Genomic DNA, 25,435 nt, shown 5'->3' with positions numbered 1-25,435 from the left:
AGGTTTCAGTAACGATTGTGCCATCATAATTACCATCGTTTTTAAGGCTGCAGATTCTTTTTTTAAAAATATATTTTATTGATTTTTTTTTTTTTACAGAGAGGAAGGGAGAGGGATAGAGAGTCAGAAACATCAATGAGAAAGAAACACCGATCAGCTGCCTCCTGCACACCCCCTACTGGGGATGTGCCCGAAACCCAGGTACATGCCCTTGACCGGAATCAAACCTGGGACCCTTCAGTCCGCAGGCCAACACTCTATCCACTGAGCCAAACCAGTTAGGGCAGGCTGCAGATTCTTTAATAGCCATTCATCTTTTCAGTCCCCGTGCCTTCCCATGTAGACCTTTAAGACCACATGCATGTGCTCCAAGCCTTTTTAGCTTTCATGCCATCTTCTCCTATGTTTTGTACCAGTCATCTCATTTCTTAGCATGAAGCTTAAGAAGATAGGGACTTTTCTGGATTAATGAAAAATTTGGATTAATGAAAATTTTTTCTTTTTCTTTGGGTTTTGGGGAAGGATGCCCTGCATGCTGACTTGCCTTTTCTCCACGTTTTCTTCATCTTACCTGTTCTCTGGCTTAAACTGACATCCAGAGCATCTCTGCATCCAGCGTGTACCTGGCTCTGTTATTGCTCATTGCCTTCCTCTTCCATTTTTCTAGGCTTCAGCTTTTGCTAATTTGGGTTGGTGTTTCATAGGTTACAGACATTATTGCTGCTGCTTGTCTGCTTTTTTTATTTCTTGGCAAAAGATGAATGTTCATTCTGAACCTTTTTTTTAAAAATCCTCACCTGAGAATATGTTTATTGATTTTAGAGAGAGAGAGGAAGGAGAAAGAGAGAGGGAGAGAAACATCGATCCGTTGCCTCCCATATGCTGCCCAACCGGGCATTGAACCTGCAACCTTTTGGTGTATGAGACAATGCTCCAACCAACTGAACAACCCAGCCAGGGTCATTCTACACCTTGTTGAAAGTTAAAATGGCTCAGGGAAAAAGTCTGCCATGTGATTCCTGCCTCCTTCCCTCCTCCACAGCCCTCACTTTGCGACATGAAACAGCTGGGTTTGCAGGTTCACAGCCTTCTCCACTAGCAGCCTCCACGGTCGAGCCGCTTCTGTGGCTGTAATGGATGGAGGTTGTCACTAAAAAAATAAAAATAAAAATAAGGAAGTTATTGCCTGGCAGCTCCTCTGTTCCTTTGCCTGAGATATAAATAGTACTTGCCAAGTAAAAACAAAAACATTGTCACCCAAGGATGAATTCTGATCTCTCTCCGAGCTTTATTATACAACTTTTCAGAATTATAAAGTAGGATGCGTGCAGGGCAGAGAAAGCAACCTTGGAAAAGAGAGTTCAAATCAATAATAATTAACATTTCCTAGCCTCTATTTTCCTGCTAATGACTGAAGACAAGTACTAATTAGAGAAGCCTCAAGTGTCTGGATTTTTTAGATGGACCAGATGGTGCCACATAAGAACTATGCACAGCGCCAAGGAGAAGTCTGGGTGGTTCCTAGCTACCTTGCTTCCAACTTGACCTTGTCTGAGGACACCTGCGCATGCCCATTGCTTTGCACTGAGGCCTCTTCTTTGTTCCTTCTTCTCTATCTCACCCACTTGTGACTTTAGGAGGTGTGTCTCTGCCATTGTTTGTGAGTGCTCTTACACACTTTTATTATTACTTTTTCCTTAACAAGTGCATTTTATTCATTTTTTCTTTTCAGATCTCTTTGACTCTTATGTTACTGCCTGATCTCACTAGATGCCCCCCCCAACACACACACACACACACACACACACACACACACACACACACACACGTTCTTTCTCGTGATGACACAAAACCAGCCCAGAAGCCTCAGCCCCTTCAGTGGGTAGCATTGAGATGGTCCTGCCTCTTCTGTTTTTAAAAAAACTCTTTTCACATGTTGTCTGAAAACATGTTTTCTCCTGTTGGTTTGTACTTCACATTCTTTTCTTCCTTTGCTATGGAAGTCAGCCAACCAACTCGGAGAAAGCATTGATTTCTGTGTAGAAATTTTCCGTACTGTTGAGTGTGGATGAAGTTTGAACAGATGCTGCACGTGCACTTTGCCATGTGCAAATCATCCTAACAGGAGAGCAAAGCGTGGGCCCGATGGGGTGTTACCCGACGCTGGGGTGTTAGCCGATGCGTGCTTTTCATCTGAGTTGTTTTACCAGTGTCTTCCACTCTTTTGCTGGGAAAGTCGTGATGCAGTTACTCTCAGTGAAGAAACTTTGTCTTAATTTGGTGTTGTTGTTTTTGTCGAAACTTTCTTTGGTGGAACCAGAGGAGAATAGTGATTGGTTGCCATCAGCATTTGTGGTTTAAGTGAGAAGTACTAGTTTCTGTCCCTTTCCCTTGTATTTCTTGCCCCTGCTGAAGCGTAACATCAGGGAGAACAGTTAGGGAGCTGCTGCAATAATGCAAGCAAGAGGCAGAAGGCCCTGAGCTTTGGGAAGAGTGTTAGACATGGGGAATAACTCACATTATTTAAAAAAAATGGAAGCAAAAAGGATTTCTGAATATATTTCATAATCTTGTAAGTGCTTCAGAATTTAGAAACCACTGTTTTTCTTAGCGTTGCTGTTTTCTTTTTCACATGTGCTAGTTGGTACTTATCTAACTAATTAAGGAATATATCACATTTCTCACTTATGTACTTTCTTGTTTTGGAAATTACTTACTTGATGTCTATTGCATCTTTTTAAAAAAAGCACATTGTAGGTTTCCTTCATTATAAAAGTAGAAGGGAAACAAAAATAACTTGTACTATCACCCGGAGATGATAATTATTAGTATTTCAGTGTATTCCCTTTCAGTCTTTGGTAGGTATAGAAATAATTTACACATAGGACCAAAGAGCCAGCATTGAAGTATGAGCTGTCATTAACTATTCATTATGTGGATGCACCAGGTATATTTTACATTTGTCCTGTCATTAACCATTTGGGTTGTTTCCAACTCCTTCATATTTTAGCAAATGCTGTGGTAAATATCTTCACAAATAGGAAGTCTTCATGTTTATCCCCAGGATAATGGATTTGTGTACACATGAATTTTTAAAGTCAGGACTGTCTTCTAAGAGTTGAATGGAATAAGTGTAAAGGTGGGAATGAGTCCTAATGACTGAGAGTTCCATGGGTGGAGGAGGTGGCAGGTGCTCAGCTGCCCTCCCTGCTCCCCCTCCACCACCTGGTCACCAGCTGGGGAGGAAATGCCGGAGCGTGGAGAGGTTCAGAGTACAGTGCTGGGGTCCCCTTGCCTCCCCCTGACTCATTCTCAGGTGAATGTCGGTGCACATCTGTACCCACTATTTCAGTTTAGGTGCCCCCATGTTTCCTGACTCTTCCTGGGAGATTTGTTTGATTTGGGTCAAGATCCATCTGTTTATCAAAGAAGATAGCTTTTGTCCTCCATGTCTTGTTCCTTCCCAGCTGTTGGGCAGCAGGTACACCATCACTAAAATGCCTCTTGTAATCCCTGGTATAGGATTTTGCCCACCCACCTGTGTGTGTGTGTGTGTGTGTGTATTATTACATTGTGTATACAACCCATGTGTGTGTGTGTGTGTGTGTGTGTGTGTTATTACATTGTGTATACAACCCGAGTTGGAAGTGAAGATGCATATACTTCATTTTTTTTTTTAAATAAAAAGGGTTCATTTTAAGCTTTCACTATTTAATTAAAATTTCTTTTTCTCTTTGTATAGGTTGAAGAAATTGTGGATGTTGGATCCTTTGCCCCAGAAGACATCCATATTCCTAAGATTTATGTACATCGCCTTATAAAGGGAGAAAAATATGAGAAAAGAATTGAGGTAGTTGACTTAACTTCACTGTCAGTATTTCCGGGTCTGATTATCAGAGACGTGTGTCCCTGGGTTCATTCCAGATAAGAGGGAATTAAAGCTGAGCAGGAAGCCTTGCTCTGGGTCTTAGTATGAGCTTCTCATGTACCCATCGTGAAGGGACATGTCACCTGTGTTGTCGTCCAGCCCAACAGTGCCCGGTGATCCTGGTTTCCAGGCTTCTGTGAGTGTGCTGACTTAAGATGCATAGCGTTGCTTCTCCCCTGACCCTCGGGTAGAGGATAAGTAGGTCTCCTCTGAGGCTGCCCCCTGCTGGACTGTCCATGTTTGATCATGCAGAAATATCTGTCTGTCTTAAAGTTGCTTTACGGTTTACAGAGTCCGGGAAGAACGCCACTTCCCATTAGTGTTAGGCATTAGGCTCTAGGCAGCTGGTGGGTAGGAGATTGTGGCAAGGAGTGGCTTGCAGGAGCATTGGAGGTATTTCAAGTATACTCAGAGCTAGAAGAATGACCATCTGGACCAGGATGGGTACCAAGATTCATAAGTGTCTAGGGATCAGCAACAGAATAAACATGTATTGGGGGTATCAGGGAATCAGAGATAGGCTATATCCTTTGGATGACAAAAAAAAAAAAAAAAAAAAAGGCATTCTGCGATCCAAAACTGATGTCAGCCGGCTAGGGAGAAATGATGGAACATTTGCAAATAGGAACCAAAGTCTGTGTTAGGAGGTTCAGCTTTGGAAATACTTTCCTGGCTGGTTGCTGGATATGTCTGTGAGCCCTGTGATGTGCTGGTAGCAAAACCAGTCCAGACACTGCAGGTGGAAATAGGTTGTTGAGAGAGCAACACCTGGTAAACACACTCTGGCAGCCCTGCAAAAGCAGAGTCCAAGTCTGTTCCTGTTCCCTTCGTTCCGGCTCAGTGCCCGAGCTCTGGAGGAGAGTGCAGTTGTAGGAGTCTTGGGAGGTGGCAGTAGTAGCAGTCAGTGTGACAGGAGCAGGGGGATTAATTGCTTCAAAGAGACAGAGCAAGTATACCTTGCCCTTCAAATAAATCTGACCTCAATCCCTCATTTTCTAAAGAATTATTTGTGCCCTGGCCAGGTGGCTCAATTGGTTCGAGTGTTGTCCTGTGCACCAAAAGGTTGTGGGTTCGATTTCTGGTCAGGGCACATTTCTGGTTTGATCCCTGGCCAGAGTGCATATGGGAGGCAACCAATTGATGTTTCTCTCTCACATCAATGTTTCTCTTGTTCTCTCTCTCCCTTCCTCTCTAAAAAAATCAATGAGCATATCCTTGGGTGAGGATTAAAAAAAATTATTTCTGGGTATTCTCTTTTTTCTCTTTTTAACTCTATTACATTGCAGATTGGCCTCATAGTAGTAGTAGGAGAGAGTTCAATTTTTTTTCTAGTAAACTTTTGTGCTTTACAGTGATAAAAATCCAAGGTGTACCTCAATTACGAATAATTTATTTCTGTTTATCTTAAAGCGTTTATCAACCCGGAAACAGGAAGATGTAAAAGCCAAATCCGGAAAACCTGGAGATAATGTGAGGGAGCGCATCATCAAGCGGGCAGCTCTTGAATTTGAGGATGGCATGTATGGTATCCTTTATCTTTGTGCGACTGGCAAAGACGAGGCCTTGCTTTTCCCATGTTCTTCAGGCTACCGGGCCTGCTGCATGGCGATTCTTTTATAGGCCTTTGTAACTTTTAAAGCGGTTGATCAGTTTTTACAAAGTGTGGCATATAATCTACAGATATTAAGATATATGAAGTTGGCCAGCCCGAGTATCTGAGTTGGTTAAAGTGTCGTCCTGATATGCCAAGGTTGCGGGTTCGATCCCCAGTCAGAGCACACACAAGAAGCAACCAATGAATGCATAAAGTGGACCAACAAATTGATGTCTCTGTCTCTCTCCCAAACCAATAAATAAAAATTAAAAAAAGAAAGGATATATGAAATTGGGATTATAGTCCATTTGCCTTCTTGAACAAAATGGTGACCAAAAATTTGTTTAGCTATTTTCTCATATACTATAGACTTCAGTGCAATTTGGCATTTGGCTAAATGTTATTGGGACTGGAGCTTACCCAAGATGAGGGTTTTAAACCTCAGAAGTACTAGTTACAGCCAGTGCTATTGGCTTTCTCTGTATTCTGACATTTGCATACTCGTTGAAACATAAGATCCAACTTTTTTTAAAATTTATTTTTCAATTACAGTTTACATTCAGTATTATTTTATATTAGTTTCAGGTGTACAACATAGTGGTTAGACAATCATATACTTTATGAAGTGTTTCCCGCTGGTATTTCCAGTACCTACCTGGCACCATACATAGTGATTCCAATATTATTGGCTATATTCCCTATGCTGGACTTCATATCCCCGTGCCTATTTTGTAACAACCAATTTGTACTTCTTGATCCCTTTGCCTTGTCACCCAGTCCCCTAGCCCCCTCCCAGCTGGCACCATCACTGTGTTCTTTGTGTCTATGAGTCTGCTTCTATTTTGTTTGTTCATTTATTTTGTTCTTGCGATTCCACGTATAAGTGAATCATATGGTGTTTGTCTTTCTCTGTAAGACCCAACTTCTTAACAGGCCCTTGTTTCCTCTGACAAAGGTCTCCTGAGTATCCTTTTTTATGTCTGATGTTTTATAAGGGTGTTCAGTAAATGACTCAAATTCTGCTTTAAGTACTTTCTCTAATTTTTTTTTGATGCATTTTAATTATGATGTGTCTGGGCATGGGCCTGTTTGGGTTCTTCTTGCTTGGAGTTCTCTGTTCCTCCTGAACTTGTGTGACTTTTTCCTTTACCAGGTTAGAGAAGTTTTCTGCCATTATTTCTTCAAACACATTCTCTATTCCTTTCTCCCTTTCTGCATCTTCTGGCACACCAGCTATTCTAATATTGTTACGTTTCACGTTGTCCCACAGCTCCCTTAAGCTGTCCTCCTGTTTTTTTCATTATTTTTTCTTTTTGGTTCGTTGATTGATTTTTTTTCAACCCTGTCTTTGATCCTTATCTTCCCACTGCTGTGTATTCCTTCCAATGTGTTTTTTATTTGTGTTATGTCATTCTTTATCTCTAATTGTTCTTTTTTCATAGTTTCTGTATATTTTTTCTTGCTGTTAAGCATCTTTACCATCATTACTCTGAACTCTGTTTCAGATAACTTTCTTATCTTTGTTTTATTTATTTCTTCTGGAGAATTTTCTTGTTTTTTCATTTGGGGGTTGCTTCTTTGTCTCCTCGTTTTGGCTGTCTGTTTGGATTTCTGATTATGTATTAGGTAGATCCTCTATACCTCTCAATCTCTAGTACAGGACAGTGTCAAACACTATTTCTGACTAGTTAGAACAGGCAAAGACTCAAAGCCTCCAGAGACCACTTCTGCCTACAGACTGATATGATCCCCCACCCAGGTAATGTGCTAGGGAGTGGCACGAGTTTTTTCAACAGGGCCGGGCAGTTGCTTCTGCCTGGAGGCTAGTAGTTATTTTTAGTCTCTTAAGTGGCCTCATGGCAAGGTGTTTTCCAGTAGGGTGCATCAACTGTCTTTCCCCCAGGCAAGGCCTCCTATATAGCAAATGTCTGTGTGGGAAAGATGTCGTCTGCTGTGTGAGGGAATGACTCAGCCTAGGAAACTTGGGGTGTCTGCCTTCTGAGCTCTAACCTCCGAGTCCCCAATCCTGGCTTCTGCTTACACAGCTCTAGTCCACTCTGCCCTCCCTCTGCCAGAGTACAAGTCTTATGAAGAAAAGAAGACATTTTGGGCGGGGGGGAGATCAGCAGCCTGACTCTGTACCTAGTTAATTAGTATCCCTAATGCACATTCCTGTTAGCCTATAGTCTAGTCACTGCCCCTTCCTTAATTATCTGGTCTTGCCAGACCTGTTTACCTAAATACTCACATTTTACAGAGGCCATAAACCATGAACAGTACAATTCTTGGACGGGGTCATCAGTGCTGGTGCCAGGCCAGGCCTTTAGGTGTGGTCTCACGGCACCCATCCCAACACATGGGGCGTTTTGCAAAGCCCGAGAAAGGTCCAGAAGTCTTATTTGGGAGACAAAGAAACCAAAGGGTATAAAGAGAAAGCTTCCTCTATATTGGTTTGCTCAGGATTTGGAAAAAGGCTCCCCTGAGTCATGATACTAGTACATCTGGAAATAAATGGGTTTTTCCTGTATATCCAAGTACTCCTGTGTGTATATTTTCCAGTTGCCTGGTAAATTCTGTAACAGCTCTACAGGGGATTTTGTGCATTGGCCCTTTAAGAGGATGCCTGACTTTTCAGCTGTCACTCCCTGGCAGACAGCAACCCAGCAACCCGGCTGCTTTTCACAGGGAGATGTTATGTGGGTACCCTTCTCAGTTCTGGTGTTCTCTGCTGCAGGGCCCAGCTTGGGGATTAGACCCCAGAGTTCTCAGTGGCAACCCCCACAGCTGAGATATCTCTCTGGAATTTCACTTGCTGCCTATGGGCACCTGGCCAGCCCTTTCGCGCCTCCGCCCCTCTGCCCCTCTTACCAGTTTCTATGCGGCCTCCACTTTCAGCCCTCAGGTATCAGGGTCCTCTCCTGTGAGTCTTCTGTTGATGATTCAGGGAGTTTTGCTGTATTTTAATTCCAGTTTGTTCTTGGGAGCATGTCCGTGCTGCATCCACCTACTCTGCCGCCATTTTTAATCTTTTAAGTATTTTCTCAAAAAAGAGATAGGAAGAGGTAATTAGTACAATGAGTGTTTGGATTTTGACTGCATTTAAATAACAGTGAGTGTTTACCACTCTTGAGCCGTAGTGGACAGCATAGTCGGCAGTTCTGGGCAGCATATCTTTTTTATCCTTCTTTTTAAAATTAAATTTATTGGGGTGACATTAGTTAATAAAATTATATAGGTTTGAATTGTACAAGTCTATAATACATCATCTGTATATTGCATTGTGTGTTTACCACCCAAAGTCCAATCTCCTTCCGTCACCATATATTCGACCCTTTTACCCTTTACCACCCTCCCTCTTCTTCCCCTTCGGTAACCACAATACTGTTGTCTGTGTCTGTGAGTTTTTGTCTACATATCGCTGATCTGGTCAGATTGCTGGTATTGAGAGGCAAGACTGAACCCACACCATTTGGGTACATATTAGGATTTATCCTATTTTGATGTCTAAGGAAGAAGATTCAACACCCTCAGTTACTCTTTGATGCCTTAACCCAGCTACATTTAAAAATATATATATTTTATTGATTTTTTACAGAGAGGAAGGGAGAGGGATAGAGAGTTAGAAACATTGATGAGAGAGAAACATTGATTCAGCTGCCTCCTGCACACTCCCTACTGGGGATGTGCCCACAACCAAGGTACATGCCCTTGACCGGAATTGAACCTGGGACCTTTCAGTCCGTAGGCCGACGCTCTACCCACTGAGCCAAACTGGTCAAGGCCCAGCTACTTTTTATATAGTTACAATTTTTTTCACTGAAACTTATGCCCCCTTCCCCCCTTGTGTTTTAGGGAAGACTCAGTCACCAGTGGATGCTATCTCAGTGACTCAAAGGAGATGAAACACTTTCATGCAGACATTTTGGTATTGTCAGAAAATTTTTAAAATTTAGAAATGGTAGCCCTTTTTAAGAATGTTAAGTCATCCTTATTTTTAGTTGGAGTTTTGAAAAGTCAAAATTGCTTTTAAACAAAGGTCAGTCCACATTTAATAATATTATATCAGTCACAAGTCATAATACATCAGTCCAAATTTGCTGAGCATGTTAATGCAAACAGAATGTCTTACAGTGAAAATGACCTCTTGGCTGGTCTTCTAAAGCCACCGCTTTGATATATTTATGGGAAAGCATATCAGTGTTATTGAAAAAGCTGTGATTAATTAGTGATTTTATTTTATTTTTTTAATTACAAAAGTGCCTAGAGGGTGATTGGAGAATGTGTTCAGTAATTACATTTAGAGCAAGGGCCTTTGAAGAAGGCTTCTCTTCGGGTTGATGTATGTGGAAGATTTATGGCATAAATCTCTCTACCTTTTCCACGTTCTACCTTAACATCTTCTTTTCCAGCTAATTTGGGCATAGGAATCCCACTTCTGGCCAGCAACTTTATCAGCCCAAATATGACTATCCATCTGCAGAGTGAAAATGGAATCCTGGGTTTGGTAAGATAGAAATTAAAGTTTTATTTATGCAGTCTTTTTTCCCCCTGCTCATCCTTTTTTTTTTTTTAAATTTATCTTTATTGGTGAAAGTATTACATATGTACCCTTCCCCACCCTCCAACCCCTATTGACCCCCTTCCTACCCCCCTGCCCCTGGCCTTCATCATTGTCTGTGTCCATGGGTTATGCATATATGCATACAAGTTTTTTTGGTTGATCTCTTCCTACCCACTCACCCACCCCTGCCTTCCCTCTGAGATTCCACAGTCTGTTCCATGTTTCTATGTATTTATGCAGTCTTGATGGAGAACTAGCTATTCCATGTAGTGAAATCTTCTAATAACTGAGAATTGTTAGCTTAAAGTTCCCAGCCTTCCTTTTCTATTTGTTTATCATCACAATAAAATATTTAACTTTCCCATACAGTGGTGGTCACTGTGAATATGTAGTGTTATATTTGCTGCAGTAGATGTCGTTTCCTGACTATGCAAGTTTTTTCACTGCTCCTCCTTTATCAGGTAGTGGGTTTCCATCTCCCTTGGTGCCTGCTTCAGAGGACTTCACAGTTTGCTCTTTAGTTAACTACTTTTAACTCTTGTGTGGCTGGACAGGAATGAAGGTTAACCAGTCTCTGTGAAATAAAATTCAGTAAGGCTCTGAGTGAACACTGGAGAGTAAGGTTTCTGTTTAGGGCAGGGTCATTTTTTTGACAGTTGATTAATTAAAAAAGCCTTAGCAATTCTTCTCATCAATGTGTTTTAAGGTCCTGTTGTCCCAAAGGGTAGAATTTTCTTTTCCTCAGAATTAACCTTGCAGGTGAGCTCAGTATTCTCAGAGAATTTGACCACAGTTTTTCCTCAGTATTATAATGAGAAAAAGAAGCACATTTGCTTCCCGAATGACATTTTTAATTTAATTATTAACTATGGCAGAGATTATTTATAGTTTGCCAATTTATAATATTCCTAATCTTTATTGTTCCTCAGTGGATTATAACTGTTAATGCAATAAAAATTATATATGTAAAAATGTATATCTGGTATTTATAATATAAATAATGACTATAAGCATAGAGTCGATCCTGGTTGATAGAGGCAATAATCATGACCATTTTCAAAGACGAAAATGATATGTGTTTGGATGAAATCAGATTCGTATTGAAGTCAGAGACTTAGGCCCTGGTGGTTTGTCTCAGTTAGTGGAGTGTTGGCCCTTGGACTGAAGGTTTGCGTGTTTGATTTTGGTCAAGGGCACGTACCTTGGTTGCAGGCTCCATCCCCGGCCCTGGTCTGGGCATTTACAGGAGGCAACCAATCATTGTTTCTCTCTCTGTGTCTCTCCCCCACCCTTCCACTCTCTCTAAAATCAATGGAAAAATATCCTCTGGTGAGGATTAACAAACAAACAAACAATAAAACAAAAAAGAAGACGTGTATTGTTTGGGTACCTTAGGGATTATCTAGAGTGACCAGTTCCCTCAGTTTGAAATAAGGGAAATAAGTTTACGTGAATTACCCAGGGTCAATGTTTAAAAGGAAATTTACATAGGTCTAAACATTAGTTACCACTTCAATATACTTAAAAAATAAAATTTGGTCCCTTAGAAAGTCTGTTAAAATTTTATAGCCAATATGTCCTCATTCTTGGTTCTATCTTATGCCTTTTTCTTTTCTCTTTTCTCCCTTTTTGATTAATATATGTTATGTTACAGAACTCCTTGCCCCATTCAAGTAGAGATATTTTATAAAAATGCATACAAAATTTTTAAAAAACTTATTAAGAATAAGTGGGCAAAGGGAAAACAAAGGTAGCAAAACTCACATGTTTTGAACAATAAGGTTAGGACCCCAAATTCAAGCTTTTGGCTTCTGCATACCAAAAAGCTGAAACTTGGCCTCTGTTGGTCTTTCTAGCCAAATAATGCAGCCATTTAGTTTATATTTGCTAAGAGGAAGGTTTATGAATAACATTGCTGCATAGTAGGCCGTGAATACTTTTTGTTTTATTGTCCTATATTTCAAACAATTTAATATTACTTTCAAACTTTGATCATATTTAGAAAATATTTTTCATTTACCTAGTCACAATTATTAGTGTAGGAAAGACTAATCAATATGAGAAACACAGCCATACAAATACCAGAATTATCTTTTGAAGATTTACCTCAAGTCTTCTGAAGACGATTTCCTGGAGTTTTTAGCGACGTTGTTTATATTACAGTATTAGTGTTCAGTTCAGTGAGAAACTTCTGTTACTAATTGACATTGACTCATTTGTTTCATTTGACAGGGTCCATATCCATTTGAAAATGAAGTTGATGCAGATCTAATCAATGCAGGTAAACTCACTCATTACGAGTTTCCCAGTGTTTTCCTTGCTGTTGATTTAGTTCTATTCCAGATACCAGTAAGGAGGTGAGCTTGCTTCTTTGTCTTTTCTTAGAGAGTAGTCACTGTATTTTTCATTGAGGAGGGGAGATGAGCTTTCCAAGCCCCATCTTTGCCTGAATTCTTGTCAGAGAACTGTTATTAGGGAGACTAAGCTCAAGGCAAAATTCTAGGTGGAGCTACACCCCTTGGTGAGAGCTCTGGTGGTTTAATCGGTCAGGGTCCCGGCTATAAATGGGGGTATTGAGGAATCTGAAGGCTGGGATAGTCGACAGGGGTGTGGACAGGATTAGGGAAACCAGGAAAGGATGGTAAGATACCATGGTACAGGGAGTTACTATTATTACCCCTAGGCAGGCCTTAAGGGGCAGCTGTCAGAGAGGGTCAGTCACCTAGCAGGAACTATGCCCTTCGGTATGAAGAATTAGGACTGCTTAAACAAAACTCTTGCTGAAAATATATATATAGTGAAAAACTGCAACAAAGGTTAGGAAACATAGCCAAGGACATCTCCCAGAAAGAACAAAAATACAGAGAAGGGAAGGAGCACAGCCAGGTTGAGGGTGAGGTGGGTCTCCTCCACTGGGTCTCCTGCCTGAGCCGCCCCTTGGATAATTCCAGGTTGAAATAGGTCTGCACTCTCATGATGGGAAGAGTATGGGTGTGGATCCATAGGGGCAAAAAGAAAAGATCTGGTGTCTGGTGCATGGAGGTTTCTGTTATAGGAGCTACTTCCTGTCCGCTAGTCCTCATCAGAGTCAGAGAGCATCCTTCAGAGGTTCAAGGGTGGTACTGAAGGGAGTGCCTGCCACTAGGTATGACCCAGTGATACAAGTAATATATAGAGCAGTGATTCCCAAAGTGGGCGCTACCGCCCCCCGGTGGGCGCTGCAGCGATCCAGGGGGATGGTGATGGCCACAGGTGCATTTGGGGGCGATGAGTAACTGCTATTAAAATTTTAAAAAAATTAATTTCCAGGGGCTGAGTAAATTTTTTCTGTAAAGGGGGCGGTAGGTCAAATAAGTTTGGGAACCACTGATACAGAGTTTCTTTGAATTTGGGACTCTAGTCTTGTCAGCTCCTTGTTCCCACATTAAAGATGGTTTACCTCTTATTATGAGCTCTTTGTGCAACGAGAACCTAGAGTCCATGCATTAGCAACCGGAAGGAGGAGAGCAGGTTGGAGGCCCTGGCCAGCGTCCCTGCCCATGCTGGAGGCACCACTGCTGCCTCTGTGCTGGGGCCGATGATTATCCTTAGCATGGGACTGCCCATGAGAAGATAATTTTTATGCGATTCTTAGCCTGCTTGTCTGTACCCTTCTTTTACTCCTATTCACTCTATTCCTGAAAACGTATTATTCTTACTCCACCTTCAAAAATAGTAGGTGCCAATCTCAGAAGAGAAGGAAAATGAGCTGAGCTTAAAGGCCAGATGCCGAGAAGAATTGATGTTTGATTCTTAGAGAATTTTTGGAAGTAAAACAGCTTCTGGTTGAATAGTTGAATTAGTTAACATGACTCAACGCTGAAAGGCCCACTGTGATAAAGCAGTGACATTTAGCCAAGGCTGTAATTTAATTGTGCTGTACCCTTTAGCAGTCGTTCATTGATCTGTGAAAATATTTGCTTCTTGGCTTAATTAATTTATGATGTTAGTGAGTTATTTGCAAAATGAATAACTCCATTTTCTAAATTTCAGGCTTGAGTTCATGGAACCCACTTTCCTTAGAAAAATAGTTAATCTTTTCTAATGACATTGTTGGATGGTAGGCGTTTCTGATTGAGTTTAAAAGTAGCTCCATCCTAACGAAGCCACCAGTTTTGTATTTCAACTTCTGAAATGTCACGTATAATCTTAAACTGCTTTGTAAAAACAGTAATTCAGTGCTTTTTGGAAGCCAAGCTGCAAATCAGTTTAATAATATTCTAACTCTTTCATCAAAGTCCTCTTTGGGATTTATGATGCTTTAGATTTTGGAGCTGTCCAAATTAGGGAGGAAAAGCTTTGAGCTAGAGAACCCAGAATACAAATTGTCAGTTTCCTCAACTCCTCAAATTGAAAATTACCTGAGAGATCAGCCCATTGTTTATGTTAAGTTGAAAGGAATTTTTTTTTTAAAATACAACTTTCTTGAAATGAATATTGAATTAAGTGTTTGGGTAAAATCAGTGCATGAAATTTTAAAATAATAATAAAGCTATTTCTAAGGATCCCATTTTTCTAAATAATAATCTCATATGACTATGTAAAAACAAATCACCACTTCTATAACACTAAATAATTTACAGCGTACTTTTTTATTTTTTTTATTTTTAAATATATTTTATTGATTTTTTACAGAGAGGAAGGGAGAGGGAGAGGGATACAGAGTTAGAAACATCGATGAGAGAGAAACATCGATTCAGCTGCCTCTTGCACGCCCCCTACTGGGGATGTGCCCGCAACCCAGGTACATGCCCTTGACCGGAATCGAACCTGGGACCCTTCAGTCTGCAGGCCGATGCTCTATCTGCTGAGCCAAACCAGTCAGGGCTACAGCGTACTTTTTTAGATGTATGATATAGTTTGAGCCTCAGGTGAAACCTCATTATACAGATTGGGAAACTGAGCCCAGAAAAGTGAAGTAAGGTGCTCAAGATCACATTGCTGGGGACTGGACACACACAGTCTTCTAGGCTTGGTTTCTGGCCTTTGCCTCCTATACACTGAGCCCTTTTTCTTTAAGGTATTGATTGTATTATTAGTTATAGTTATTTTTTTTTGACCCTATTTGATATTGCACTTGAAAAGCATGGATTCAGCTTTAGAATATCTATTTCTGTTTAGTTACTGGATGTTTAAAAATGCTGAAAATTAACTTTGCTTCTGGAAAACGTAATTTGTAAGAGACCAGAATGTATTGGCAGGGGCCTGGCAGCTCCCTGCATGAGAAGTGCTGTCCGGGCTCTTTAATAAAACTGTGCTTCATAAATCACATAGGGAGAGCTGAGGCTCCGCAGTGACCTCAGGGTTGCCTGTGACGTGGTAAATAGCGCCTGGCGTGTCCGTCAGCCCGTGGAAATTGCCATTGCGAAGTCACTGTGATTTAACACAGAGACCAAAGGAACGGAGACGTTTATGTTCCTCTGCTTCACTGTCCTACCACATAGTCCTGCTTGCTCTCCACCTCACAGGATTGGTGAGGAACGGAATTTGCTGGACATGGAATTTGTGTCAGGATAAGGTTCAGTTGTATTAGGCCTGTCCTGAAACCTGGGGTCCACAGGCTGGCTGTATGACCCACCATAACAGTCATGCTTGGTCCTGTAGTAGTAATTCCTTGAGGGGCGACAGCATTGTTCAGAGAGAGAGGAATGACAAGGCTAACGTTTATGGAGTCCTTTCTCTGTGCCAGGCACTAGGCTAAGGACGTTGCATGCATCATCTCATTTCATCCCTCAACTCTTATGTGCTGTCTAAAAGCTCCTACTAACCACACTAGAAAGTATTTTCTAAAGCTTTTCAGCTTTATGGTACTTTGAAAGATGTGAAAATGTATTTGTTGTTTAGCATCCAGCTCCTTTGGGGGATAAATATTTCAGCATGATATAAATAGTCTTCCTCTTTCTCCACATTCGAGCTCAGATGGAGAGGGATATAGATGGAGAAGTGAGCTTTCGGGCAAGACTTGAGAAGCTGGGTACTGCTGCGCTGCACGGCTGGGCATGGTCAGACCCCTCTGGTCCTGTTGTGTCCAGGATCCTTTCTCTATTCCTTCCCTTCCTTTTTCTCTGTCCTATTACACCGGGGTAATGCATGGTAGGTCATACAGTTGACCTACCTTTGGCAAAGGGCCTGTGAATACTATTCTGGTCGAGACCAGAAGCTTCTGGGCACCCGAAGCTCCTGGACAGACAGGAAATAGATCACAAGAAGAAAGGAGCATAGATGTTAGTATTAGATGAAGATTTTGCGCAGTTCTGAACTTCTATTATGAGATGTAAGTTTTGAGAGCAGTCCTCTTGAGGGTTACATTAAATACATTGGCCAGTATTAGAATGTTATTCCCTAATTTTATCAAAGTCCTAGGGTCTTAATAGAAACTTTCAGGGTCAAGAGAGGAAAGATGAGAGGGGGAGAGAGACAGAGATTGAGATGGAAAGAGAAGATTCAACCCTAATGATGTTAAAGAATCTTTCTAGGTTATTCATTGGTTTTTAAAAAAAAAATCTGAGGTGCATCTCCTGTGGTATTCCCTTCAGAATTGCATTTCTTCATGGTTATTCCACAGTCTTTTTGCTCCAGCGACCACGGTAGCACTGGATTCTTTCTCCTCAGTCCTGTTAGCATATAGCACCTGCTGGTGAGGGGAGTGGGGCTGCTGGGGGACCTGGAAGGGTATTGCATTGTCTGTAGAAGTTACATTGTCTGTAGAGAACTTCAGAACAATAATAAAATGAAAAAAACATGGGTTTGCTCTTTATTACCACCATGCAAGGGCAAATGTGAACAGTGTTAGTGACAATTCTGACCCCTCTCTCCACCACAGTACTCTTAGAAATCTAATAGCCTCTTTTCCCCTTTGTTGTGTGTGTGTGTGTGTGTGTGTGTGTGTGTGTGTGTGTGTGTGTGTGTTTAGGCAAGGAAACAGTTACTGTTCTTCCAGGAGCCTCTTACTTCTCCAGCGATGAGTCATTCGCGATGATTAGAGGGTATGTAATGACAAAGCCGCTCACGTTTCACAGTGTGGAAGGAGCTGAGTCACTGGCTGAGCGTGTCAGCCAGGCTCTGAACATAGACACGTCTCCCCGCCAGAAAACCATCCTGGGCTTGTTCGGCTGCACAGAGATGTGAAATTATTCACATCGGATGTCGGGAATGGGAACAGCCAGCCTGCTGTTATTAAAAGAGCCCCCCAAATGGAATTTATATCTGTGTGCCAGCTATCACGAAGCAAACATTTTTAAAAAGTTCTTTCTGAGGCCCCTGACATTTTCTACAAACTTTGTGTTCATTTTCTAGCTCATGTTTGCCTTCCAATCAAGCCACATGCTCCCTCACTGAAGGCAACAAACTCACTGTGTACAACTGTATTAATTTGTCTTTTGGAAGCGATGAGCTATAATTTTTAAAAAAGAACCCTTAATGGTTATTTCTCTACATCAGCTTGAGCTGATGTATTTGAAATCAGGTGTTGGGTGGGGGAAAGCAATTGCATTTTGGGGAATACAGAGTTATTTATTTTAATTGCTGGCAATTTCCAGTGAAGGGACATGAAGCTTGTGAAGTTTGCCTGTTAATTCCTCTTTCTCTTTCTCAGAGGACATGTCAACCTGACCATGCTAGGAGCCATGCAGGTTTCCAAATACGGTGACCTGGCTAACTGGATGATCCCTGTAAGTGGACATTTTCCTTTTGAATTATGCTTGGGTCAGAATACTTATTTTTGAAACATTAAGGAAAATCCTGTCAGATTGCCATGAGAGTACAAAATAATTATTTTAACAATAAAGAAATATTGTATTGTGTTTTCTTATTTGAGTCAAATTTTAATTAAGCAAACCCTGAGAAATATTCAGCTTTGCCAGTTTATTATGTAGCTGGGACTAAAAATAGGCAAGATCTGGGCCAAAGTAGAATTTTCCATAAAGAAAGAGGTAGGGAAGATTTAAAAAATGGTATAATTATGTTCTATCATAAAAGTAAGAAATACAAATGTTTATTATAAGTAACTCCTTATAACTGGAAAGAGCACTGAACAAGTTTATAAATTTTATATTAATCTTATTATTTTCTTATTCACAGTGAGTGATTAATGTCCTCTCTTTTTTAAATATATATATTTTTTATTGATTTCAGAGAGGAAGGGAGAGGGAGAGAGAGATAGAAACATCAATGGTGAGAGAGAATCATTGATTGGCTGCCTCCTGCGCGCCCCCTACTGAGGATTGAGCTGCAATCCGGGCATGTGCCCTTGACCAGAATCGAACCTGGGACCCTTCAGTCCACTCTATCCACTGAGCCAAACCAGCTAGGGCTAAAGTCCTCTCTTGATTGGTCACATGACCCCAGAAGTAATCAATCACATTGTCTTCTATTATGGAAAACAAAACCTGGATGTTCCAACATGCTCGTGAAATGCAAACGGTTTTCCTTTACTATTGACCTAAATGAGGGAAGAAACCTATCAGAATACACTTTGGAGAAAGGACTGCAATGAGCCGATTTAGGAATGTGGTTCATAGTATTCCAGTTGTCGCTTTCCAAAATGTGCACGGAGACCACAGTGAGCGCAGGGCTGGGATTATGAGCTCATTTGGTAGCTCAGGTTACTCTTCTGAGGTGTGCTATGTTTAAGGATTCCTGTGTGTTTCTCTGTAGCACCAGCTAAAAAGAATTGGGTTTAGGAATTGAGGCTCTTGTTCTATGATTTGAGAGTTTTTGGAAATCTCTTAGATTTTAGTGATTACACTGTGTAACCAGGTTTGGGAACCAGTGTATTCAAGAATGGTCAGAATCCATATTTACAATGTAAGGGAATATATGATTGACCCCTTAGTAGTAGAAACCCTTAGCTAATTACTGATTATATTGCTGTTTTCCTTTAAAAATGTTTGTTGTTCTATATCAGCCGTGGTCACAAGAGGCTTTTGGAGGCTTCAACGAATCAGAGAGGGCCTCTTGAGCACTGTGCAGTGATGATAGGCAGTTTATGGAAATCAGAATGTATTTCTATTTTCAAATTTTAGAAAAAGGCCAGATGGGTGGTAGAAAGAACGTAGAAAAGTATCCCCTGGGTATTAGCCCTGATGTACCAGTGATGAAGGTGTGACCTTGAACACAGCATGTAAGCTCTTTGGGTCAAATCCTCATCTATAAACTGAGGGTTTATAATTTCAGGGGTCCCGTCTGGCTCTCATCGCTTAGCCGCTAAGAGCAAGGGCCTGGCAGTGAGACAGACCTGTGTTAAAATCCTGCTTTTGTCACTTGCTGGCTGTGTAACATGAAGCAGTTGCTAGTACAACACACTCATCCTAAATTCATGTTCAATTACCCCAAATTAGACTCTTTGAGGACAGATTTCCTGCTCTGAATTGGTTATGGATGAGGTACAGTTTAGCCTCCTTACTCAGTTTCAGTGAGCAATCTATTTGCTAGTATGTTGATTTATAAAATGTAGATATATTTTTATTGCAAGATCTGACAATCAAGCATCTGCAAAGTTCAGCTTTATTATATCATTTTTCATTTACTTTTATCTTCTTACTGGGTTTAATAATCTTTCAGTGGTTGCAAAGCCTTGAGTTTTTCTGCATCGTGGCATGCCCATTAATCACTGTGATGTCAGATGCATTAAGTTTTAAGGCAGGCAAATGGTGTTGGATGCTCTTTGTCTTATTCTTTAGTAGCTTCTTAGTATGCAGCATTGGTCCCGTGTACACAGATTTTTTAAAAATTCTGCCCTGAGCATCTGAAGAGAGAAAATTGAACAAAACAGCAACTCGGCTCCTTCCATTTCCCTGATTATTACGTTGATGGTAAAACCCAGGCAAGTTACGAAAATGTAGAAAGACGTGCAATCGTAGAATCTATATTCAGAACTGCTCTGGCTTTCCTAATGCCTATTTTTGAAAAACAGCTGCCATGGATTATTGACTTGTGAAGGGAAGCAGATGTGTATGATCAGCTCTGGGAACTGGATATTGAAAGAATGCAGCTGTGGCCCATGGGACTGGGCTGCTGTATCTGAACCACGCAACAGCCAAGGGCCTGCTCCTTCTACGTGGAGAGCTGAAATGAGGGATTTGTAAGGCAGAGAAGAATAGGATGTTTTGGTGTTTGTTTTTTCCTTACGTTTTTAAAAAAAGAATAAAAATTAATGTCATACTCATGTATGCTACATGTATGAGTGCACAAAATTGATTTGGTCTTCTAAATACGATGACTGTTTTAAAGAAGGTAGCTTTCTTGTCTTCCTACTTATATAATTAAAGGGTTTGTGTCCAAGATTCAATCTAGGGGTTTTGTTTCATCAATTGTAGTATAAATATTAAATCTGCAGATACAGATATAGAAATATAAAGATTATGAAATAAAGATATAAACATATATATATATGTTTATATCTTTATATGTTTACGTATATATGGTTTTAACATTATGATACCTGTTCATTTGGTACCAATTCTGAGGAAACTACAAACTATGGATAAGGGAAAAGGACAGTTAGAGAATATGTATTTGACAGTATGATGCTTTTATAATTATTTAGTGACGCTTTTGCTGTATCAGTGTACTGTAGGGGAAAGTGCACAGAACTTTGGAATTAGGCCTATGCTTAATGCTGGTTCTGTCACTTATTGTTGGCATGACAAATTATTTCATTTTAGTATACGCATCTGTAAAATGATAATACTTAACTCATATGCCTGTTCTATAGGTTAGTTTGTTCGTTCAACAGATATTTATTAGACATATATTAAAGGCCATGCATTGGTTGGAGATGCAGCAGGTAACAAAATGGATTAAATTTTCCACATTTCATTTATGAAGCTAATATTCTAATGGGGATCAGCAAATATGGTCCATGTACCGAATCTAGCCCCACTGCCCGTTTTTGTAGATAAAGTTTTGTTGAAATACAGCCACTTTATTACCCATAGCTGTTTTTGTGCTATAACAGCAGAGTTGAGTAGTTGCAATGGAAACCATATGACCTGCAAAACCTAAAATATTTAGCTCTTTACAGAAAAGTTTGCCAATTTCTGCCATAGATCGTTGATTTGAAACCTTTATTTTCTAATATAACTTAGTAATGCTATAAGTTTCTCTGTTAGCACATATTAGTGACATCCCACCAATTTTTGCATGTTGTGTTTTCATGTTCATTCTCTTCCAAATATTTCTAAGTTCCCTTGTGAGTTTTTTTTATAACCTATTTGTTATTTAGAAGTATGTCATTAAATTTCCAAATATTTGGTGATTTTTCCAAAAAAACCTCTGTGTTTACAGAGCAGGCAATGTGCCTTCCTCCTCTGGAGGGTCCCTTAATCCTCTTCCCTTTTGTTCTGGAGACCTTGCTTTGGGCTCTTAGCAGTTATTATTTCTTATCAACATTGTTCCAGCCCTGCTATCTTTGGTCACTTTAAGAGACAGCGTTGATGGAGACTTTTCTTTGTGTTAGTGGATGTCTTAAGAGACCAGCTGTTAACAAGCATGTGTGTGATCGTGTTTTCCATATCCAATATGTTGAACAAGCTCCACGTGGGATGAAATCAAAACACAGCTATTTTTATCTCGTGTGGCGCCTTTAACTTTATGCAGTCAGGGAAGCTTTCCCTCTGCGTGGCATTTCAGCTCATTCTTAGATCATCAACTGTCACTGGGTCACTTTAATTCACAAACTCAGTCTTGATTCAAGAACTAAAGGGTCCAGTCCAAGGTAGTGAACCTGCTGTAATATGCATTCCAAAGCAGTGCGTGTCCTCTCACTTACAGTGCCCAGCCATGGTCAGGGCAGGCTGCCCACATTAGCACAAGGTTGTATGGAGTTCTTTTGCTTTTTCTCTTCATTCACTGCCTCCCCCAACTCACTGTTTAGCACCCACCAGGGACAGAATTCAGGAGAATGGGAAGGTGAGGACACAGGACAGGAAAGTTCTTACATGGCTGGAGAGTGGTCATGGGATAAGCTGGCTCCATGCTCCCTGGTCCTTTCAGATGATGCTAGTCAAGCTGGGAGTTTGAAAGGTGCTGTTTGGACCATGTGCATGTTCTGCATTTTATCATTTTTTAAGCTCTCAGATTCTAAAGTCTCCACTGCCTAATCAGGTATAGTTTATATAATCTCATGTGTGAAGTATTTTAAACATTTTATTTATCCTTTTTTAAAAAAAATGTTTTATTGATTTTTTTTACAGAGAGGAAGGGAGAGGGATAGAGAGTTAGAAACATCGATGAGAGAGAAACATCGATCAGTGTGCCTCCTGCACACTCCCTACTGGGGATGTGCCTGCAACCAAGGTACATGCCCTTGACCGGAATCGAACCTGGGACCCTTGAGTCCGCAGGCTGATGCTGAGCCAAACCGGTTAGGGCTATCCTTTTTTTTTTTTAAATAATTGACCAGCAGGAGAGTTCTTTGGGAGAGTTCATGTCCTCTACTAGAATTTTTATATAATTAGCTTTCAATGCTTCTTAAGTGGAAAACAGTGAAACATAACTGTAGAAACATGGGAATCATTGCAAAGGAGGATGCTGAATTGAGGTTAAAAAAAGATTAAAATTAAGATCAGAAAGAAACAATAGCAAATCCATTAGCAAGTCAGCTCACTCTGCCTAGGTTCCCACAAATGTTAATATTTTAGGTAGCAAAGGGATATGAGACAGTGAAATAGACTTTTTGTGTGTGTGGAATATCTCAGTTCTCAGCAATCTTAAAGAGCTCTGTCTTTTGATTGCTGTCTCAGTCTGTTTTTGCTCTGAAGGGAAGGAAATATTTCTCTCCTTGCTGTGTTTCATATGATGTGTTTGTGACCAAATGCTTAGCGCTACGAACTTTATCCACTGGAACTCATGTATCCAAACCTGAGACTGAAAGGAAGGTGATCTACACACCTGATTGACTCCCAGGCATGGCGCTGCATGCCCCCCAGCACACATGCTCTCCGCCTCCTCCTCGCTGTCAGAACAGACGAACAGACTTCTATGCATAGAATGGGCATTTGGTCATTTTTTTTTTAAAAAAGCAAGCAACCAATTAATCAGTTTCTTTATTTTCTCTTCCCTCCTTTCCCGCCATTCTTTCTCTTCTCTCCTCCTTTACAGAGAGAATGAGCACTGACTGCATTTGATGTTTTCAGTAATTATCCCTTTGGGTAATGATGTGTTTGTATGACAATAGCAGCTCCTTCTCATTAAAAGGAGGGGAGGAAACATTAAAAATGATAGATGAGGTCTCCTAGAAATCCATTATTAGCAATTTCACAAATAATGGTGCTGCTGGTATGACTTAGCAGGGAATGAAGCCAAAGCACCAACGAAAGTGTGACCCTGCAGCTAAAGGCTAATGAATCTTGAAGACCGAATCTTAAATGATGAAATCTGGCATTTCCAGTTGATGAAATCTTTACTTCTTCCTTTACTCCTTTGGTTTAGAGATAGTTTTTATTGATTGCTTTTAGAGAGAGAGACGAAGGGAGGGGGGAGGGAGAGAGGAGAAGCAACATCAATTTGTTGTTCCACTTATTTATGAATTCACTAGTGGCCTGGTACACGAAATTTGTGCACATTAAAAGGGAATTAATTAGAGGGAATATTTTAATATTGCTATTTGCCCTTTTTCTATAATAGAAGTGTCAGAGATGAAAGAAAATTAGTAAAATGTATATGAAAATCTCCCTCCTGTCAGAATCTGGGGCATGCCACTGGACCCAGAGACAAGTCCCCACCCACCTGCTTGTGCCTCGAAATCGCATGAGACCCAGACCCGGCCGGCCCCTCCCCCATAAAGCCCCGCTGGGCAGGGAGGGCAGCCTCAGGTCCCCCATCAAGCCCCACCGGGCGAGGGCATGATGACCGTTTGCATATTAGCTCTTTATTATAGTGGATTGGTTGATTCTTGTATGTGCCCTGACTGGGGATTGAACCCACAACCTTGGCATATCGGGCCAACGCTCTAACCAACTAAACTACCTGGCCAGGGCTAGAGATAATTTTTTTTTAAGATCCTGGAGATCATTTATTTAATTCTATGTCTTTTAAAATTAGTGCAATCATATAACTTGTTGTCTAAACCAAATCATTTTGAGAACATGAAAGGTTGCCAATAATTATTACACCATGATAACAGATATACATCTAAATTCTAATAGACAGAATTTGTATGCAGTTTGTATAGCCAATTTACTTATAATATCAAATTCATATCACCATCAATAAGACTTGTTTTTTACTATAAAGAATCCCACACAGACATTTTTAAAAAAAATATATTTTATTGATTTTTTACAGAGAGGAAGGGAGAGAGATAGAGAGTTAGAAACATCAATGAGAGAGAAACATCGATCAGCTGCCTCCTGTACATCCCCTACTGGGGATGTGCCCGCAACCCAGGTACATGCCCTTGACCGGAATTGAACCTGGGACCTTTCAGTCCACAGGCCGATGCTGTATCCACTGAGCCAAACCGGTTTCAGCTCACACAGACATTTTTTATCAAGGGTTATCTAGTTCTTATTAGAAAAACTGGAAATAACAAACATTTTAAACGAGATGTCCCATCTTCAATATATATTGGAGGTTTAGGCAAATTCAACATTTCTTATTTCTTCCTATCCAAGATCAATTCTGTTTTAAAACTCATAGAATAAATCATAAAGTTCTATATGTATTATGCATTTTTTTCTGTGCTAAGCACTGTGCTGTGAACTTCTCATCAATTATTATTATTATTTAATTCTTTATTGTTTAAAGTATTACATATGTCTCCTTTTCCCCCCATTGACATCTCCCCAGCTGGTCGCACCCCCCAGCACATGCCCTCACACCCCTACTGTCTGTGTCCATGGGTTATGCTTATATGCATGCATACAAGTCCTTTGGTTGATTTCTTACCCTCCCCTCTCCCCCGCCCCCCCCGCCTTCCCTGTGAGGTCTGATGGTCTGTTCAATGCTTCTATATCTCTAGATCTATTTTTTTGTTCATCAGTTTATGTTGTTCATTATATTCCACAAATGAGTGAGATCATGTGATACTTTTCTTTCACTGCCTGGCTTATTTCACTTAGCATAATGCTCTCCAGTTCCATCCATCCATGCTGTTGCAAATGGTAGGAGTTCCTTTTTATAACAGCATAGTATTCCATTGTGTAGATGTACTGCAGTTTTCTAATCCACTCATCTGCTGATGGGCACTTAGGCTGTTGTAAATCTTGGCTATTGTAAATTATGCTGACATGTGAACTCATTTTTTTGGTTGATTTTTATTTGTTAAATGGCATTTAAATATATAAAATAAATATCAAAAATGTAAGTCTTT

The 25,435-nt window shown here is 40.5% G+C and overlaps 1 protein-coding gene across 1 annotated transcript in view; it reads left to right on the top strand.

The window, feature by feature from the left end:
* The window catches only part of OXCT1 (3-oxoacid CoA transferase 1), a 117,502-nt gene that overhangs the window by 49,771 nt on the left and 42,296 nt on the right, over positions 1 to 25,435 (top strand). The window contains exons 8-13 of the mRNA XM_005876003.1: positions 3,743 to 3,850; positions 5,339 to 5,453; positions 9,932 to 10,026; positions 12,316 to 12,364; positions 17,036 to 17,108; positions 17,717 to 17,792. Of these exons, the coding sequence (XP_005876065.1) occupies positions 3,743 to 3,850; positions 5,339 to 5,453; positions 9,932 to 10,026; positions 12,316 to 12,364; positions 17,036 to 17,108; positions 17,717 to 17,792 (516 nt within the window). The remainder of the gene's footprint in view (positions 1 to 3,742; positions 3,851 to 5,338; positions 5,454 to 9,931; positions 10,027 to 12,315; positions 12,365 to 17,035; positions 17,109 to 17,716; positions 17,793 to 25,435) is intronic.

Source organism: Myotis brandtii, unplaced genomic scaffold (genome assembly GCF_000412655.1).
Source record: "Myotis brandtii unplaced genomic scaffold, ASM41265v1 scaffold478, whole genome shotgun sequence".
Taxonomy (NCBI): domain Eukaryota; kingdom Metazoa; phylum Chordata; class Mammalia; order Chiroptera; family Vespertilionidae; genus Myotis; species Myotis brandtii.
The sequence above is the reverse complement of the archived record's forward strand: the minus strand, read 5'-3'. Positions and strand labels throughout refer to the sequence as shown.